Genomic DNA, 19511 nt, shown 5'->3' with positions numbered 1-19511 from the left:
AAAAATTATCTGTTGACTTCTTAAACTCTAAAGACTCCAAGGAATCTTCCCCATTCTCTTCAAAATCTGTATTTCTCCCAGTCCCAGAACCTCTGGAACTTTGCTTGTATTTTTTTATGCCTCTTCTTGATCCCCTACCCTGTTATGTTGTCTCTGTTGACCTCAACTAAATCAGTACACCAGTGCCAACATGCCACGTTATGCTGCCAATGCCTGCTTGCTTCAGATTGAATCCAGAGATGCCAAGCCTTAGATGTAAACCTTTCAACTCCAATAATCTGGTGAGACCTTTCCTAGCACAAGGGACTACCTAATTCCATTTCAAATGGTACACTCTCTAATGAAGTTATAGACATAGATATAGGGTAGGGCCAAGAGGGCTGGGTTCACGTATACACGTATCCACAAATTAGGAGCAACTATACACCTCAAAATAAAAATGCTTAATAGTCCTCTGACTTAGACCTAATAAGCACAGCAAAGCAAGTAGAAAGGCCTATAGGCAAGCAAAGGGATGTATAGGCAAACAAGTAGAAGGCACCATACATTTTTCTAATCAAATATTTATTATATGGTCCTAGTCACCCTTGTCATATAACTTCTATTTCACTTCCCTCAAACACCTTATTTACTCAACTAACTACACAAAAGTAAGATATATCTCCTAATTTCTTCTGATAGCATCAAACATTATTGTCACCCCTTGGTAGTCTTTAGAAGAAAAATCATATACAGTTGTTCAAGAGATAGACTGGCTATATATCAACTAAAGGACAATTATTGTTCCTATGGCAACTTTTATTATAATCATCAAACAAGTAAATGCAGTAAAATTTAAGGTTAACTTAGGCCACACTAAAACCCTAGGTCTAATTCCTCCCTAACTTGAGGCAAGACCTACAAACCTAATGCCAGTTTGGATATAACAGATGACATTCAATACTGGGAGGAAGTTTAAACTCATCAGATAAAGAAGGGACTACAAAAGCTGGATAAGGGCAAGAAACTGGTTCACTCAATGATTGACTTTTTGGTCAATAACGGGCTACACCATCATTTGGGGCTCTAGTCAGGGAATCTTTAGTTTCCCCCATAGACAATATGAGTCAAAACTGCTACTTGATCCCTCTCTCCACCTTCACTAGTCACTTCCATAAGAAACATCATCATATGACCTCTTTTGGGCCTTTCCAAGGCCTTGCCTTCACTTAAAGTAGCAATAATATGAATTGCCTCACTCCAAAGGAAGCTAGATCAGCTTACATTGCCACTTGAGGAAGACTGGTCCTGAAATGAGTGAAGCCTAGGATGTTCCCACCTGTGACCACGAACTGCAAGGGACTCAGAGGTTATAAAAGTTTCTGTGCTAAATGTGAGTATATATATATATGTATATATATATGTATGTATGTATATAGTCCCTGGGTCAGATCAATGAGGTAAATAGTTCATTGTATTTATATTTTTTCTTCATGTTTGGGAGCTACTCTCTGCCCTAATCCAACTTTCTAGCTCTCTTCTCATCTCTGACACCATCTTCCTAGACATTATTAGTAGTCCACCTCCATGTTAGTTATCAAGCTTAGGTAAGTATTACTAAAATAATGGGCCCCTAGGAACATCCTTCTAATAGACTTCCTGGCTTCTTTCCACTCAAGGATCCCTAATCTCATCTGCTTTATTTCTACTTTTTGGTACCTACTTATTAAACATTTTGTTTTGCTTTGTATCTTACTGTCTTTCAGCCACCAAGTTGCATTACTACTATGATTCCAGCCTAAACTCCCTGGGCAGAGGTCCTCACCAATGTGTCCTGGAACTTTACTTCTCCAGAGCACTAACTCATAGGGAAAGATAGAAACAGGCATGTCCAGAGGAGAAGCAATTACAGAAGCCAAAACTCCCACCTTTTGCACCCCATAAATGATTTTGGTTCATACTCCCAGAGGGGGAGAACTGTTAGGGGAAGATGGCCAGAGGGCTTTAAACTCCAATTCTATCAGGGCCCAGAGAGAAGAGAAAAAAGGACATTTGTAAGCAGTAATAGGTATAGGAAGACTATACCTTAGAAAGGGAGGAAAGCCAGGACCATAGAAAAAAAGGGAAAAATATATATATACATATATACAGATAGTCATAGAAATAATAATCAACTCACATATGAGACCTTGAGAAAACTACTGCAGTTTCCGGAGGGAATGGGGAATAGAACTCTGGTGGTGGGAACAGTATTGAATTATACCTATTGTCTCATAAGTTTTAAAATAATATTAAAACACACACACACACACACACACACACAAAAATGGGCCAGATGGTGTTACATTTGGTTTAGTGCTCACATTACAGTATGCAAGGACCCAGGTTTAATTCCCTAGTCCCCACTTGCAGGGGGAAAGCTTTGCAACCTGATAGCTGTTTTTTCCATTTTATTGGATAGGACAGAGAGAAATTGAGAGGGGAGGGGGGGAGAGAAAGATGCCTGCAGACCTGCTTCATCACTTGTGAAGTGACCCGCCCCCCCCCGCAGGTGGGGAGCCAGAGGCTTGAACCGGGATCCTTGACAGACCCCCTCCACTCTCTCCCTCCCTATCTCCCCATCTCTCTCAATTTTTCTCTGTCTCTATCCAACAATAAATAAATAAAAATATTTAAAATATGTTTTTTAAAGACTGACTTATATTGGAGAATCAATGAAGAGAAAGTATGAGGTTTCAAGCTCAATCTCTGCCATCACATATGCCTGAGTAATATTCTGGTTCTTTCTTCCCTTCTACCTACTTATTTTCACCCTGCAAAGATAGAAAAACTTTCACTCAAACATAGGAATGAGAACAACTTTTTTGGCTTTGTTGACTGCTGCCAAGAAAGTGAGATGTTTTTAGAGTGTGCTGCAGACTACTAGGGGTTGGGGTGCCAAGGATGGTTCTTAGCAGAGCATTTCAGGAACATAACTTCCAAGAAGAGCACACACATTAGGATGAGGGGCTAGGGGTAAATTCAAAGGACCGGTGTTAGCGTTTGAGCCATACCTCACTCCTGGATCCCACAGACAGGTGTTTCGGCTTCTGCTGTGCTAACAGATGCCCAGTTAGCTGGGAATAGTGGAACAAACAGGATAGGAAGGCTGATGAGAAAAATCACCCTCAACCCCAGGGCCCCTGGAATACCCGGAATTGTGAATGAGCATGCAGACACCAGGAGTCACATCCTACCCCAGGAATATATATATATATGAATCTGGAAGGCCAGGTGTTGATTTCTTTCAGGACTCAAGAGCTAAAACAAACCCTCTCCTACTTCAGCTGTGCTGTGCCCAGATAAACTACAGCCTGGGAAATCCTATCTCAAGTTCTGGTCTGGCATGGGGAATAACAGCTTTTCTTAGTAGAAGAGGCTAGACTTGCTACTGAGTGAGTTCAAGACCCCCTTGTGTTCTGAACTTGGAGCTCTCAACCTGGGTTTATGGTATCTATGTGGGCGAGGTAGCTTTGTCTTCCACCATTCTGAAGCTCTGCTTCTTGGCTCTTCTCCATCTTCAGATCTTCACCTTCTCACATGGACACATGGCCCTTGGGTTTTTTTGGTGTGCCAAGAATGCAGTGGTGGTGAATAGGGAACAAAAGATTATACTGGTCTTTCTTCTGACTTGGTGGGTTCAGACTCTGCAATTGTAGATAACCACTTCCTCTGCCTCTTGGTCCTTTTAGGTATGTTTTGGGGTTCTTCATTTGGGTCAAAAAAAAAGTGATGATCATCCTGTTTGATCTGTTTAAAGGAGTAGCTTCTGAACTTCCGAAGAGGTCTTTAACTCTCCTTCCAGGGGCTTCAAGGTCCTGTCAACTGCCATCATACACCTACCCACCCAACCCCTTGCTGCCAACACAAATAATAATTTTGCTTAAGTGGTCAAATACCATGAAACTTACCACACTGGGTTGTATTGTTATATAAGAAACCAAAGGAGTTATAGCTTAAATGCTAAGCCAAAAAAAAAAAAAAAGCAACTTGTAAAAATAAACATGAAATATCATTTCAGGATTATTAGCCAACTGTGCTTTATCCTAAAATAGAGGAGATAGTATAACTTAAAAATGCCAGAATACATCAGCAGTACTGCATCTTTATTTTCTATGCTTTTAGAACTAGATTATTGGTTGCCTGAAGGGGAAGTTACGGAGCGTGGGATGTGGTTAGCTTTGTTAAACTTTAGCTAAAGTTGTTAATGCCTCTCTTCTAAAATAGATAAGCAATGTGTTTCTTCTTCACATTCAGGTTAGTAGTTTATTTAGGGGATTATGGATAAGAGAGTTTCTATTTGATTAGTGTTTACTAATCTATGAAATTACTAAGAACAGTTATGAGATACACAGACATAGAAAACATGCTCTTTGTTTCCAATTACTTGTTCCTTTACCAATTACTCCAGTCACAGAGCAGTGTGATTTGTCAATGGTCCTAGATGAAGAGTGGACTATATAAGACCTATCACTTTTAGACTAAAAGGTAAGCAAAGAGGTATGCAACAAAATTTAAGTTACTCAGAAAGTGGTAAAGTGTGCACTGTACCAGATGAACTATCTCCTGGCTCCTACTTAAAGCAAAATGTTCACTGAACTTTAGAGAAGAGGTCTGCACATTTTTTCTGTAATTTACAAACTTGAATGGTGTCTGCCATGAGTATTCAGTCTTCTGTTACAACGTGAAACCAACCACAAAAAATATGGGGGTGGGGGAGACAGAGTGAGAGGTAGTTGTATTTCAATATTTATTTATTTATTTTAAAAGTTAGCAGGATAAATTTGATCTGTGGCAATAATCACTAATCTTTGCTGTAAAGTGATGATTCTCAACCTCCATACAAACATCAAAACCAGGGCGGGGGAGACAGCATAATGGTTATGCAAACAGCTCTCATGCCTGAGACTCCAGATGATAGTTCATCTGGTACAGTGCACACTTTACCACTTCCTGAGTAACTTAAATTTTGTTGCATACCTCTTTGTTTACCTTTTAGTCTAAAAGTGATAGGTCTTATATAGTCCACTCTTCATCTAGGACCAGGTTCAATCCCCCGCGCCACCATAAACCAAAGCTGAGCAGCGCTCTGGTGTTTCTCTCTGTGTATGTCTCTCTCTGCATCTCTCTCAAAAATAAAATTAATAAAAAAAAATGAAGTCATCTCTTAGAAAAAAAAACATCAAAATCCCCTGTGGAACTGGTTATCAAGCCAACCAAATGAGCTGTCCATCACTACAAAACAAAAATCTCTCGGGATGTGGCCTGGAAATCGAAATAAGGCCTGCAGGTGGAAAAAAAATTATGTATTTCATAAACACAATATGAATCTGGCTTAACCTACATGGGGGTAGTTTGGTGGTCCTAAGATGTGGGCCAGTATTTCCTGCATTCTGTGGAAGTAAAAATACAGTTACTGCCTTATTTTTCATGGTCCTTTCTAGTAGAAGGCAGATGAACATAGTGCTTTTTTGGTTTGTTTGTTTTTGTTTTACTTCCAACCTTAAAAATACACATACTAATAATTTTGCCCAAGTAAAATTAACCTGAAATTTAGACTCTGAATTTAAAAGAAAGTCTTCTATTTAATTTAATATATTTTCCAACCCAAAATCTCCCTGAAATCTTTTAGATTACAAAACTCATAGAAAAGTTCCCCCTAGTTGTCTGAAAAGTCCACTACAAACAAGTTATTATTTATGTTTGTAGGTCTTTGCTTCATCAGAACCTCACTAAAATGCACATTAAAAACAGAAAGTAGAAAGTCTCTGTAGTCCTCTCAGGGCTCCTCCTAACCTTTAACACTTAGCAGAAAATAAATTACCCCATTAGGATCAGTTCTGTCCTCAAAAAGTGGTTATTTGGTTATCTTTATTGTTAGAGAACAATTGCCTAATCAGTCAAAGAGGAAGTAAGGCACAGGTTGGCAAATGGCTCCACCTCTTCTTCAGCTTTCCAGATTTTCCTAGAAAAGACAGAGAATAATCAATGATCAAAGGGATGCCTTCAAGAACATATTCAAGTAGCCAGGAACAATCTACAAATACCTTCAGGCAATGTGGCTCCCAAAGCACCTGCTGATCTTGGAAATGAAGGGGACTGTTGGATGGGGGTAGATAGCATAAAGGTTATGTAAACAGACTCTCATGCCTGAGGCTTGAAAGTCTCAGGTTCAATACCCCATATCACCATAAACTAGAGTTGAGCAGTGCTCTGGCAAAAACAAACAAACAAAAAAACAGGCCAAAAGTAGTACTTCAACACTAATATATTGATAAATACATTATTGATAATTATGTATAGGAATTGAAAATTAAATTTACAGAGTTATAGTTAAATATATATATTATAGAAAGCATGACTCAGGTCCAACACCCACAGGACAAACTTCTAACTATTCCACTTTTCCATATCAAGAAAAACTTAGTATTTTCATCAAAATAAGAGACTCATTTTCCTGAATGGTTTCCAACTTACAGGGAAAAAAAAAAACATGAATATGAGACTAATATATTAATATAAATGCCTAGCAAAGCCAGGGGTTTTACCATACATACCCAGCCTCCCTGGTCATGGATGAACTCCCGGAGGGCATGGCTCTCATTGATCATATTTGTCATGGAGATAGCTATATTTCTTGCCATTTCAGGAGCTTTTTGGACCACAAGTTTAACAAGTTTCACTGACACAGCCAGGAAAGCTTTCTCATAAGCTAAAGTGGAATTCTGATCACACCAGGCCTTGCTGAGAGATGTTGCTGTTTCTTGAAGTGTAGTTCCTCCCTGGAGAGATACAGTATCTTTAAGAGGAGTATCATTAAAAAAAATTAAGTTCAGGGGTGGGGGTGGATAACATAATGGTTATGCAAAAAGACTGTCATACCTGAGGCTCTCAAATCCCAGGTACCCCCTGCACCACCATAAACCAGATCTAAGCTGTGGCCTGAACCACTGGTAGCACTCAGGTAGTCTTAGAGATACATGCTTACACTTTTCTCAGTTTAATGTTTTGCTATTAACTGTAATAGAGTTACTAGAAAAGCCACAATAGTCTATCAAACTTCTGATTTCAGATAATATCTCTTAGAAGAGTAAAATGTCTCAAGAAGAAAAGCAGAAAGAGGGTGGTGGGTAGATAGCATAATGGTTAAGCAAAGAGACTCTCATGCTTGAGGCTGCAAAGTCCCAGGTTCAATCCCCTGCATCATCATCAGCCAGAGCTGAGAAGTGCTCTAGTAAAAAAAAAGAAAAAGAAGAAAAGAAAGGGCAGGGGTACAGAGCCCCACTAGGGAAAGAGAGAGAAAGGCTGGGAGTATGGATCGACCTGTCAACTCCCATGTTCAGGGGGGAAGCAATTACAGAAGCCAGACCTTCCACCTTCTGCATCCCATAATGACCCTGGGTCCATACTTACAGAGAGATAAAAAATAGGAAAGCTATCAGGGAAGGGGATAGGATACAGAGTTCTGATGGTGAGAATTGTGTGGAGTTGTAACCCTTTTATCCTATGGTTTTGTCAATGTTTCCTTTTTGTAAATAAAAAAAAAAAAAGGGCGGTGGTAGATAGCATAATGGTTATGCAAAGAGACTCTAGTGTCTGGGGTTCCAAAAGTCCCAGGTTCAATCCCTCGAACCACAATAAGCCAGAGGTGTGCAGTGCTCTGATGTTTCTGTGCCTTTCTCTCTTACATCTCTCTTAAAAATAAAATAAATAAAATACTTAAAAAAGAGAATTATAAAAAGAAGAAGGAAAGAAAAGCAGAAAGATTTGTAAGAAAAAATATTAAGGGGTTGAGAGATAAGCTGATGATTAGTCTAAAAGCTACAAGGTGAGGCCAAATATGTTTTGATATGGTATAGTGTAGGGAGGCCCACACTGGTCAGAGAAGAGTATCAGAACACAAACTAAAAAGGTGATGTGTTGGGAAATTGTTAAGCCAGCTCCCCCTGCTCCACCCTGCATTCCTGATACTATGGCCTATCTACATAATCATTGTTTTGCCTGAAAGATCCCCACCCATTCCATTCCTTTGATCTATCTTTCAAGACCCTCCCTGCCTCTAGGGTATCATTAATCCCACCAGTTAAAACCCTTGCAACAGTTGCTATGGAAGTTTCTACCTTACCAGTGCCCTTTTGCCTTTCTCCACCACTTTCCTAGCCATTTCTGTTTCCGACTTGTCACTTCCAGGTCTGGCCTTTAAAAGTGTTGCTCTCTGATTAATAAAGACATTGCATTGCCTGCCTCTCAGACATGAGTTCAAGTCATCTTTCCCATGACCCTGAGCGAGTAGCAGCCCAGGCTGGCTCCGGTTGAGTTCTCTCCAACATAGAGAGTATATGCCCAGGAAGAGGCATCTCCACGCTAGCCCAGCATCTGGCACCCAAACATGGGACCTACCCCCCCTCAGCTCCACACAAGCAGCAGATGTACGAAGGCACCCCAACTCCAGATAAGTATACGGCCTCTTGGCTCTCTGCAGCCTTGTGTTTAACGAAGGCACTGTGGTTCTTTTTCTCCCTCTTCTTATTTTCCTAAGACCCCTCTTTCATAGGCAACCTTCCTTCTTATCAAGAGGATTCAAATCCTCTACTCCTTTTTTGCTAGACAGGTTCTCTGTCTCTGGGACATTTTGCTCTGGGCCATACCTTGGTTCCTCTTGACCATGATTGCAGCTTTCAGGAGATATGCAGGGTCCCCCTCCAAAAAGACCAAGTAAGTTCCTACTAAAACTTCCCTGACTTCCCCTCCCAAGTCTCCTGTGGAGAGTGGCAACTCTAACTTGGAAAACAGCCCCAGTCTAAGGGACCTTGAGGCTGCGATCCAAGATTTAAAGGAGACAGTCATTCTGCTTGCCCAGCACCTTACATGCTTTCTAGAGAAAGCAAAACCTCCCAAGCCTGTTCCACCTCTTGCCCCAATCCTGACCCACCCTAAGCCCATAGCACTTCACCCAGCAGCTCCCTTTTCAGCAGACGCATCTCCAGCTACCCCCACCACTTCTGTGGCTCCTCCCCCTGCCGCTATGCCTCTATTGGACACAGAATACCTTTGCTGGTTTCATGATGGAGCTTTTCCTCTGGAGCAAGTCCAGAGGAAAACATTCCTGGTAAACGAAACCCCCAAAAGACAGAGACCTCAGGCATGGTACCTGTATTCCTCCACAGATCTTAAGGAACTTTGTCAGGGCATTAAAGAGGATGGAATTCATGTCCATATCTATCTTACAAGGCCTTCTCCAGAACCTTAACACTCCTGAAGACTGGAAAGATATAGCACGCTCCCAGGCCCACTCTCCCTTCAATGGGAAGCATTTTTCAGTGGTGAATGCCTGCAGCAATCCAGTAGGAACAGTCAGAACCAGCCTAACTGGGATTTTGAGGTCCTTTTTGGAATAGGACATTGAGAGACAGGTCTCCAGTAGTTGGAAGCGAAATTTCCCCCTGGCTATTTTGATCAGGTATGCCTCTGTGCATTACAAGTGTGGGAGCAGTTAACACCCCCCATGGGAGTGACCCCAGCCCCCATTCTCTCCCTTCACCAAGAACCTGATGAATCCCTAGCTAAATTCATTACCAGGGTTCAATCAGTTTTGGAGAGAAAGATTTCTGATCCTGACGCCCTCAGCCTGATGTCCAAAAGGAACCCCAGACATAGTGCTTAGTGCTTTGTGGGCCACTCCTGTCTTGGAAAAGAGCCCCAAAACAAAACCTCCCTATCACTTCTCTCTCCCCCCTCATTATCTCTGAATATCTTAAGCTTTCTGTCTGCCCCCTCTGATTTACCCATCACCCTTTGAAAATATCATGTTGGGCAGTCTGCTGTCACTATCCCAGCAAGAATTCTACAGCTTTAAACCCCTGCTCCATGCTATGATTGGCCAGTTGTGTTTTTGTAAGTGAGCGTTATGAATGACTGAAAATCTTAAGTACAACACATTTTGCTCATAGTACTCTGAAACTTAATTGACTTTATATAAAAATGCTGGATGCAGCCATAGTTTCTGGAGACATCCAGAAACAGTCCTAAAAATTTGTTTTTTCCTCTTTTGATTTTTTTTTTAAGTCTTGGTATAAATGTGAAACATTTAGTCTTGAAAACTGTGTGAGTTAAAATGGTTCAACTAAGACAGTACAGATCTAAATTTGTGTTTGGCATGATATGTCTTCGTAACAAAAGTTTTTCTCCTCTTGTGTGTTATAGACTACATGTTTATGTGTGTGTTTGAAGTTTGGTAAACATTAAATTTAAGGTTAAAGGTGTAACTTTGAAGCTACATTCTTAGCAGGCAAAGTTAAATGAAGGAGTTTTCAACACAATTCTTATAAAGGTAAAATTAATTTGCTAAAGTAACTGAGTATTTAAAGTAAAAGTCTAAATATTTTTTTAAAGTCTAAATATTTTATGTGACAATTCTTTATCTGCAAATGTAAAATACAAATTCCCTATTAATTTAACTAAAAAGAGTTACAGGACATTTTTGGAGGGCCCCCCAAAATACCCTGTGAACTGATCTTGTGGAAATTAATCCACAACAAATCTGGCATCAATCTGGCATTGTAAATGTTCTAAGAAACATTGTCATTAACATGTGTTAACTCTCTAAGTAACCTGAGTTTGTTTAAAGTTTAAAGCAAAAATTAGTTTTAAAAAATCAATATACTTTAACAAAATTTGGTTATAAAGGTATTTAAACCAATTCTAATCATCCAGTTATCAATTATAGTAAACTTCTAACTTGGTACAAGTTTTTTCTTCACATGTACATGATTATAGCTATGTCAAGCCTTCACATGAAGAACCAACTGCTCATACAGAATCCCCAAAACCATCTGGACCCCTGTGCCCTCTGACATTGCCCACAAGATGGCATGACTACAACGCCCCCCAAAACCCAAGATGTGACCTGGCATGATCTGAAGAACCTGATTCACAGAGTCCAAAACTTTCCTATTTCCCTTCTCTCACCCATTATTGTCTGCCTGGGAAGAGGCACCTCCATGCTAGCCCGGCAGGGATGCACTAAAGAATACCTAAATTCTGGTGTCCAGATAGCATTTTCTTTAAATGAATTGCTGCCTTCAGGCTTGACCTTAGAAAATGTCAGATCTCAACAATGGCAACAAAAGGGAATAAATAAAGATTAAAAAAATCTATTTTTAAAAAAGAAAATGTCAGATCTATCCCCCACACCACCATAAACAATAAACATCCCCCACACCACCATAAGCCAGAACTGAGCAGTGCTCTGGCAAAAAAAAAGAAAAGAAAAAGAAAAGAAAGAAAAGAAGTGAAGAGAAGAGAAGCGAAGAGAAGAGAAGAGAAGAGAAGAGAAGAGAAGAGAAGAGAAGAGAAGAGAAGAGAAGAGAAGAGAAGATGTCAGATAGTGGTCTGGGAGGTGGCGCAGTGAATAAAGCATTAGACTCTCAAGCATGAGGTCCTGAATTCAATCCCCAGCAGCACATGTACAAGAGTGATGTCTGGTTCTTTCTCTCTCTGCCTATCTTTCTCATAAATAAATAAAATTTTAAAAAAGAAAATGTCAGATCTTCTGTTAGAGATTAAGAAAAAAAATTAAGAAAAAATTTCAGAGAATTTTTCGGAGAAGCCCAAAAGACACAATCCAAATTGAAAAATACTAACTGAGACAATTTGAACATCTAAATACATTATGACTGTATTAGAATAAACACACTGGATAAAGATAGGAAGTCATGAACTCATGTTGATAGCAAACTAGATTGAATTTGAATCAGAAAATGTGGTACTATATGGTTCTAAAGTATTTCTATAAAAAAGACTTGTTAATTACAAAGGGGGAGAAAGTAACTTCAAAGGAGAGAGGCTTTATGGGCAATATTTACATAATTAACATTATCACCAGTAATGAGGCCAGTAGGAATTTGTGTTATATGGTGTGATGAGAACACAGCAGCATGTCTGTGATATTCCTATCAAAGGAACACATCCTGAATCTGTTCAAGAGGAAATATCACTGTCCTAGAGGTAGGTGATGCAGCAAACTTGCCTACATGAATTCACAAATTCCATCCTTGGCATTACAATCTCTCTCTCTCTCTCTCTCTCTCTCTCTTTCTCGTAACTAAATTATATCATCAAGATAGCTCACCTGGGAGTGTTCCTGCTGTGTGGTACACTCAACCCAGGCTCAAGCCCTACTCAAACAGCACTGGGGAAATTTTGGTGCTGTGGTATCTTGTCTTCTCTTCTTCTGTCTCTCTGTCTCCATCTCTTTTTCTTTCTTTTTTTAAAAAAAATATTATTTTTATTTTTAGTGAAAGAGGCATACAGAGAGAAAGATACACAAGAGAGAGCTGCCAGAGCACTGCTCATAGTGGTGCTTATGGTGGTGCTGGGGAATGAACCTGGGACTTTGGAGCCTCAGGCTTGAAAGTCTTTTGCAAAACCATTATGCTGTCTCCCCAGCCCCATCTCTCTCTTTCTGTCTTAAAAAAAAAGTCGTGCTAGAATGGTGAAACCCAGCATAATCAAACAACAACAAAAAGTTAAAGTGAATAAATCTTTTTTTTTTAAAAGGAGGAAACATCAAATAAAGCTAAGAGACATTCTACAAAATATGTGGCCCACAGCGTTCAAATGTCAGTCACTAAAATTAAAGAAACACTGCAAATTTATTTCAGGTTGAAAGAGACTAAAGACACATAACAGCTAACTGCAACAACCAGTTCTGGCCAAGTTCAATAAATGGCATAATTAGCATAAACTGTAAAATTTAAATAGGAAAGAGATGATAATGTATCAATGCTAATATTTGTTGGGAGCAGCGTTCAAGCTAAACCTCTTACAGGCCCCTCGTTAAGAGGGATGACTGGGAGGGGTGGCATGGTACCCCATGCAGGCCCCTCGAGAAGGGGCTTAGCCAGGAGGGGTGACATGGATAACACCATGGCCTTTGGCTGTGCTCTGCAAATTCCCCTATTATTATTTATGCCTGGCTATCTGATGTGGACTTGGTGGCATGTATCTGCTCCCCTGTTTGTGCTCTGCTGATTCAGGCAGGACATATTAATCTTAAGATAAAGTAGGTGGCTGCTGAATAATCATAGTATAGTATGTGAAAGTAAGCAAATCCAGTAACCACTCCCTTATTTTACTGTTATGCTCAGTTGATCATATTCCTGGAACTAGCTACATATAGGATAATAGTAATGGGAACATAGCAACTGTGGAAAAATAAGTTTGTAAGTAAATCATTAGAGGAGGAGAGCAAAATCCGGTAATCGCTTGATCTTTACCATAACCGATTGATCTTTACTGTAATCGATTGATCTTTAACTAACTGCCAGTAAACCATGATACCTTGTGTAATCTTGTATTGTGTAGAACTGCTTGCTTTCTGTATAAATTTTGGAGACTCAGCAATAAAGTTGCCTTGTCTCTGGCATGGCCCTCCCTACCTCATTCATCTTTCATACCTTCTCTCAGGCTTATTGAACTTTACTCCGTGCTGGATGTGGAGACAACAAATACTCTGGTTTTGATGGTTATACAGAAGTTTCTCCTTTTATTTATTTATTTACTTAGCCTCCAGGGTTATCTCTGAGGCTCAGTGCCTGCACTACAAATACACTACTCCTGGAGGCCATTTTTCCCATTTTGTTGCTTGTTGTTATTATTGTTATTGTTGTTGCCATTGCTGTTGTTGTTGTTAGATAGAACAGAGAGAAATTGAGAGAGGAGGGCAAGACAGAGAGACAACTGTAGACCTGCTTCACTGCTTGTAAAGTGGCCCCCTGCAGGTGGGGAACCAAGGGCTCAGTCCTTGGCTGTCCTTGCGCTTCACGCCAATGCGCTTAACCCGCTGCGCTACCACCAGACACCTTGTCCTGATTTTAATGGAATATAAAAATACTGATGGGGAGTCCGGCAGTAGTGCAGCAGGTTAAACGCCCGTGGCGCAAAGCGTAGGAACCAGCGTAAGGATCTGGGTTCCAGCTCCAGGCTCTCCACCTGCAGGGGAGTCGTTTCACAGGCAGTGAAGCAGGTCTGCAGGTGCTATCTTTCTCTCCCCCTCTCTGTCTTCCTTCCTCTCTCCATTTGCCTCTGTACTATCCAACAAAAAGGACATTAATAACAACAATAATAACTACAACAACAATAAAAACAACAAGGGCGACAAAAGGGAAAATAAATAAATATTTTTTAAAATTAAAAAAAAATACTAGGGGATGATGGGATATCATTCTGACTACTTTACTCTCTAATGATTCAAGAGAGAAATTCTTAGAATAGCATGTGCAAAATTATTTTTTCAGTTTAAGGATGTTTCAAAACAGTTTTTGTAAAGTATTTTATTTATTTATTTATTTATTTATTTATTTATTTATTTTTGAGAGGGATGCAGAGAGAGAAAGACACAGAGAGAAACACCATAGCACTGTTTAGCTCTGGCTTATGGTGGTGTGGGGAGGATTGAACCCGGGATTTTAGAGCCTCTGATCCCCAACAAGTCCCCCAGCACCATATTTATGAGAGTGGTAGTATGGTCTCTCTTTCTCTCTCAATCAGTCAAGCAATCAATAAAATAAGACTTTAAAAAAAAAAACAGTGGATGGGGGCCAGGTGGTGGCGCACCTCGTTGAGCATACATGTTACAGTGCGCAAGGACCTGGGTTCGAATATCTGGTCCCCACCTGCAGGGGGAAAGCTTTACAAGTGGTGAAAACAGTGCTGCAGGTGTCTCTCTCCCTGTCTATCACCCCCTTCCCTCTCAATTTCTGGCTGTGTCTATCCAGTAAATAAATAAAGGTTAAAAAAATAAAGTGGAGTCAACAAAATACTCGCTTGGATAGTATTCTACTTTGCCATGTGTACAACCCAGGTTTAATAGCTCCTACCATATTGAAAGAAGTGTTGGTGCTTTGAACTCTCAGTCTCTCTCTCTCTTCCCCTCTTCTATCTTAAAAACAAAGAAACAAACAGAAGACTGTGCTACCAGAATCAGTCTGAGGGTCAAATTCTAACCTTAGTGTTTGCCAAATACTTGTTTTCATCTTTAGTTTCTTTTTCTTTAAAGGTTTTTTTTTTTAATTACTTATTTTATTTTTTTGAGAGAGAGATGCAGGGAGAGACACACACAGAGAAATACCAGAGCACTGCTCAGCTCTGGTTTATGGTGGTGCGGGGGATTGAACCTGGGATTTAGGAGCCTCAGGCATGAGAGTCTGTTTGCATAACCATTATGTTGTCTCCCCCGCCCCATCTTTAGTTTCTTTATTGTTATCAGTGGTTACCAAATCAGAAAATACTTACTGAAGGTTTTGTGTGTATTGGTCACTACTACAGACTGTGAATGTAGCAGTGAACAAAACAATGGTCTTGGTGATATGTGCTAATAGGAAAAGGGTGTGCTGTGGACAGCAGTTTCTATTGATATAATACCTCATAATACATGGTATTAGGATTAAATGAGGTAATAAAAGGAAAACTTTAGAATAATTTGTGGCACATGGTAAATAATTAGTTAATATTACTTTCAGTATTGGTATTAATCAGCAACCACTTGTAGATTATCATCTATTGTATATAAAGACTTTTATATACAATGCAAAGTTTAAGAGCTATTGCTGGCAATCAGAATTCTGATGAAAAGTTAGATATGCCTTAGTGGCTTACTATAAGGACTTATCCCTTACTTTTCAATAGCCTATCATTCCTGTATATAATTTCATTAGTGAATTGGGGTAGGGTGGGTGGGAGAGTGGAAAAGAAGAAAGAGATGCTTCTTTACAGTAAAATAAGGGTGTTTTTTTTCCTCAAGGATTATCACTGGGGTTCAGTGTCGGTACTGAATTAACAACTCTTGGTGGACTTTTTTTTGCATTTTTATTTAATAGGACAGAGAGAAATTGAGAGAGGAGGGGGAGATAGGAGAGAGAGAAAGAGGGGCCTGCAGACCTGCTTCGCCACTTGTGAAGCTTCCCTCCTGCAGGTGAGGAGTGGAACACTTGAATTCAGATCCTTGCATGGGTCCTTGCGCTTCCTACTATGTGCACTTAACTTGGTGCAGCGTTGTCTGGCTCCCCTAAAATAAGTATTAAAGCAGGTAAATGAATATATTACTTTACTGAGAATAAAGTTCTGGGGAGGAGATAACATAATGGTTATACAAAAGATTCTCATGGGGCAGAGGTAGATAGCATAATGGTTATGCAAACAGACTCTCATGCCTGAGGCTCCAAAGTCCCAGGTTCAATCCCCCACATCACCATCAGCCAGAGCTGAACAGTGCTCTTGTAAAAAAGGAGGAGGAATATGAGGAAGAGGAGAAAAGATTCTCACGCCTGAGGCTCTAAGGCCTCAGGTTCAGTCCCTCACATCAGCATAAATTGGAGCTGAGCTACGCTCTGGAAAAATTAATTAATTAAAATTAATTAATTAGAATAAAGTGCTGGGGACTGGAAAATAGTTCATCCAGTTAAAGCGTATATCTTCTTGGGGTCTGACAGTGGCGTACCTGGCTAAGTGCACACATTACCATGAGCAAGGTCTGGGTTTGGAGCCCCTAGTGCCCGTCTGCAGCAGGGATGCTTCACAAGTGGTGAAGCAGGTCTGCAGGTGTCTTTCTGTCTCTCTCCTTCTGTATCTCCCCTACTCTTCTCAATTTCTCTGTTTTATCAAAAAAAGGGGGACAGGGGGCTGTGGAAGATTTGTAGTGCAGGTGCTGAGCCTCGGTGATAAGCCTGGAGTAAAAATAAATAAACAAACAAATAGTGCATCTTCCCATGCACAAAGCCCTGAATTTGAGTCCTGGTATCACATGGGAGTACCGTGGATGGTATGGTGGCTCTCCTGTCTCTATCTCTCTTTCCCTCTCCCTTCTTCTCCTTCTTCTCCTCCTCTTTCTTTATTGTTGTAGCTATTATTGTTGTTATTGATGTCATCATTGTTGGATAGGACAGACAGAAATGGAGAGAGGAGAGGAAGACAGAGAGGGGGAGAGAAAGACAGACACCTGCAGACCTGCTTCACCGCCTGTGAAGTGACCCCCCTGCAGGTGGGGAGCCGGGGGCTCCAAGCAGGATCCTTACTCGGGTCCTTGCTCTTTGTGCCACCCACTGCGCTAACGCCTGACTCCCCTTCTTCTTCTTTTTTTAAAGACAGTCAGAAACCAAGAGGGAAGGAGGTGAGAAAGAGAGATGCCTGCAACACTGCTTTACCACCTGCAAAAGCTTTCCCCTGCATATGGGAACTGGGAGCTTGAACCCAGGTCCTTCGCATTGTAACGTGTGCTTAACCAGTTGTGCCACACCTGTCCCCTGGCAGCAGTAATATCAGATATCTGTGAAGTGTCAACATTAAAGTAAAAGTATAAAATAATAATAACAAGTTAAATTAAGCTGTGGCCCAAGAGAGACTCAGTAGGTAGACCACATAATTTACAACCTAAACTCCCTGGTGCCAGTTGAATCCCCAGCACCACATAAGGCCAGAGTGGTGTTTGGGTTTCTCCCCCTTTCATTAAAAACAAACAATCGAACAAACAAAATCTTAAAGAATAAAGTGCTATAGATATGTTCTATGCCACTAAATTTAGTTCTGATGAAAATCAAGAGGAAACAATCTATAGATTGATTATCTTATGCCAAAAGCTTTTCATCTCAACATCATTTAAGTTTTCATTAATACCTATAAGAACTGGCATTTGTGGGAGGTGGAGCCTTCCAGCTTAGAATCTAAGTCCCCAAGTTTTCAACTGAGCTTTTCTAGTCATGATTGTATAATACTAGTAAATAAAGGATATATGAGATAGAACAAAATTATCAGACAAAGGAATGAAATAGAAATCTGACCTGTTCAGTCTTGGCTCCTTTAATGATGCTTTGGACAGAAGCTTCCAATTCTTCATTGTACTCGTCACCCAACATCCTAAGGCGACCAGCAATGATGGCAGCATCAAAAGAGTAAACTTCTCCTTAGACAGAGAGAACACGGGTTATATTTGTTATAATACTTTAAGGAGCAGCAAGTCCCAGGAATCTGAGCATTAGAAAAAGTTCTTTAGACTTTGAGACGGGCTTGGCATTTTTCTTTGGCAAGAATATCTTCAGCTTATGTCAACACCAATAGTCAGAAAAAACTCCCTTCACTAAGAACCTTCTTACCATCCTTTGAGGACTTTAGGTATTGCTGAAAGTTTAGAGTTTACCTTTTGAAACGTATGTGGAAATAAGAATGCCTTCCCAGAGTCTCTTACTGTTCTGCAATTACCACCTCAGATCAGAATCTTACCTGAATCTGTTTCATATGTACCAGTTAATTCCCGGTTACAAACAAGTGAAGTAGTGCCCAAGAAATCTGTGAGTAGGGCATTCACAATGCATTCTGTTTTCTCCTCAAAAGTTTGAGGACTCTTCATTCTAGATGCTTGAAGTTTTGCTTTTTCACAAAACAAGTAATTTTCAGCTTAACTGGAAGTCAGAAACACTGGTAAATCAGCAGATAGTTCTACCTCTTGTAGTTTCCTAACAGGAAAGTGCTTGCTAGATCCTTTCCTAACAACTTTCTTCAAAAATAGCTGCTCAGAAATGTGGAACCTCTCTAAAGAGCTTACCCACACAGAACTTGTAGAAGACTTTCAGTTCCTTATCTGAGAACCACACCTTGGCAATATCAGTATGGGAGATTAATAAATAACTTCTATATAGTTGGTCTAGAAGATAAAAGGAAGTGCCTCAGTGGTTTTATTAAGAAGTATTTCTTGTTAGAGTTTGCATATGGTGTAATTTAAAGAAGTCTAAGCTCATCGGGTAAAGAAGCAAGTATGAAAGCTGGATAAGGGCAAGAAACAGGCTCATCGAATGATTGACTTTTTGGTATCAGGCCACCTCATCATTTGGTGCCCTAGTCAGGGAATCTTTGACTTCCCCCCATAGACAACACAAGTCAAGGCTACTAATAGATCCTTCTCTCCAGCATAACTAGACACTTCCATAAGGAACATCATCATGACTTCTTCTGGGCCTCTCTAAGACCTTGCCCTCACTATAAAGTAGCAATAGTAAGGACTGTCCCACTCTCCAAAAGGAAGCTAGGTCAGCCTACTCTGCCACTTGAGGAAGACTGGTCCTGAAATAAATGCAGCCTAGGATGTTCCCACCTGTGACCATGAACTGTAAGCTGAAACTGACAGGGAATCAGAGGCTATGCAGGTTCTTGTGCCAAATGTGAATATATATGTGGGCCCTGGGTCAGATCAATGAGGTAAATAGTTAATTGTATTTATATATTTTCTTCATGTTTGGGAGCTACTCTCTGCCCTAATCCAGCTTTCTAGCCCTCTGACACTACCTTCCCTACATTTTAATTCCATCTTTATGTTATCTACCAAGCTCAAGCAAAAACTACTAAAGTCATGGCCCCTAGGAACATACCTTTAATAGATTTCCTAACTTCTTTCTATCCTAATAGGGATTTGCATCTCCTCTAGTCCTACTTTTGGGTTTTTGTTT

General features: G+C 40.2%; 1 protein-coding gene across 1 annotated transcript; it reads right to left on the bottom strand.

The window, feature by feature from the left end:
* Nucleotides 1-5856: 5856 nt before the first annotated feature.
* BCL2L15 (BCL2 like 15) lies at nt 5857-18595 on the bottom strand. Its single transcript, XM_007530188.2, has 4 exons — nt 18292-18595; nt 17853-17974; nt 6576-6800; nt 5857-5983 (listed from the first exon to the last, which is right to left on the bottom strand). The coding sequence occupies exons 1-4, from the start codon at nt 18416-18418 to the stop codon at nt 5966-5968; spliced, it is 492 nt and encodes a 163-aa protein (XP_007530250.1). The 5' UTR covers nt 18419-18595; the 3' UTR covers nt 5857-5965.
* Between the last annotated feature and the right edge of the window lie 916 nt (nt 18596-19511).

Source organism: Erinaceus europaeus, chromosome 11 (genome assembly GCF_950295315.1).
Source record: "Erinaceus europaeus chromosome 11, mEriEur2.1, whole genome shotgun sequence".
Taxonomy (NCBI): domain Eukaryota; kingdom Metazoa; phylum Chordata; class Mammalia; order Eulipotyphla; family Erinaceidae; genus Erinaceus; species Erinaceus europaeus.
Note: the sequence above shows the minus strand (reverse complement) of the source record. Positions and strands in the feature narration are given on the sequence as shown.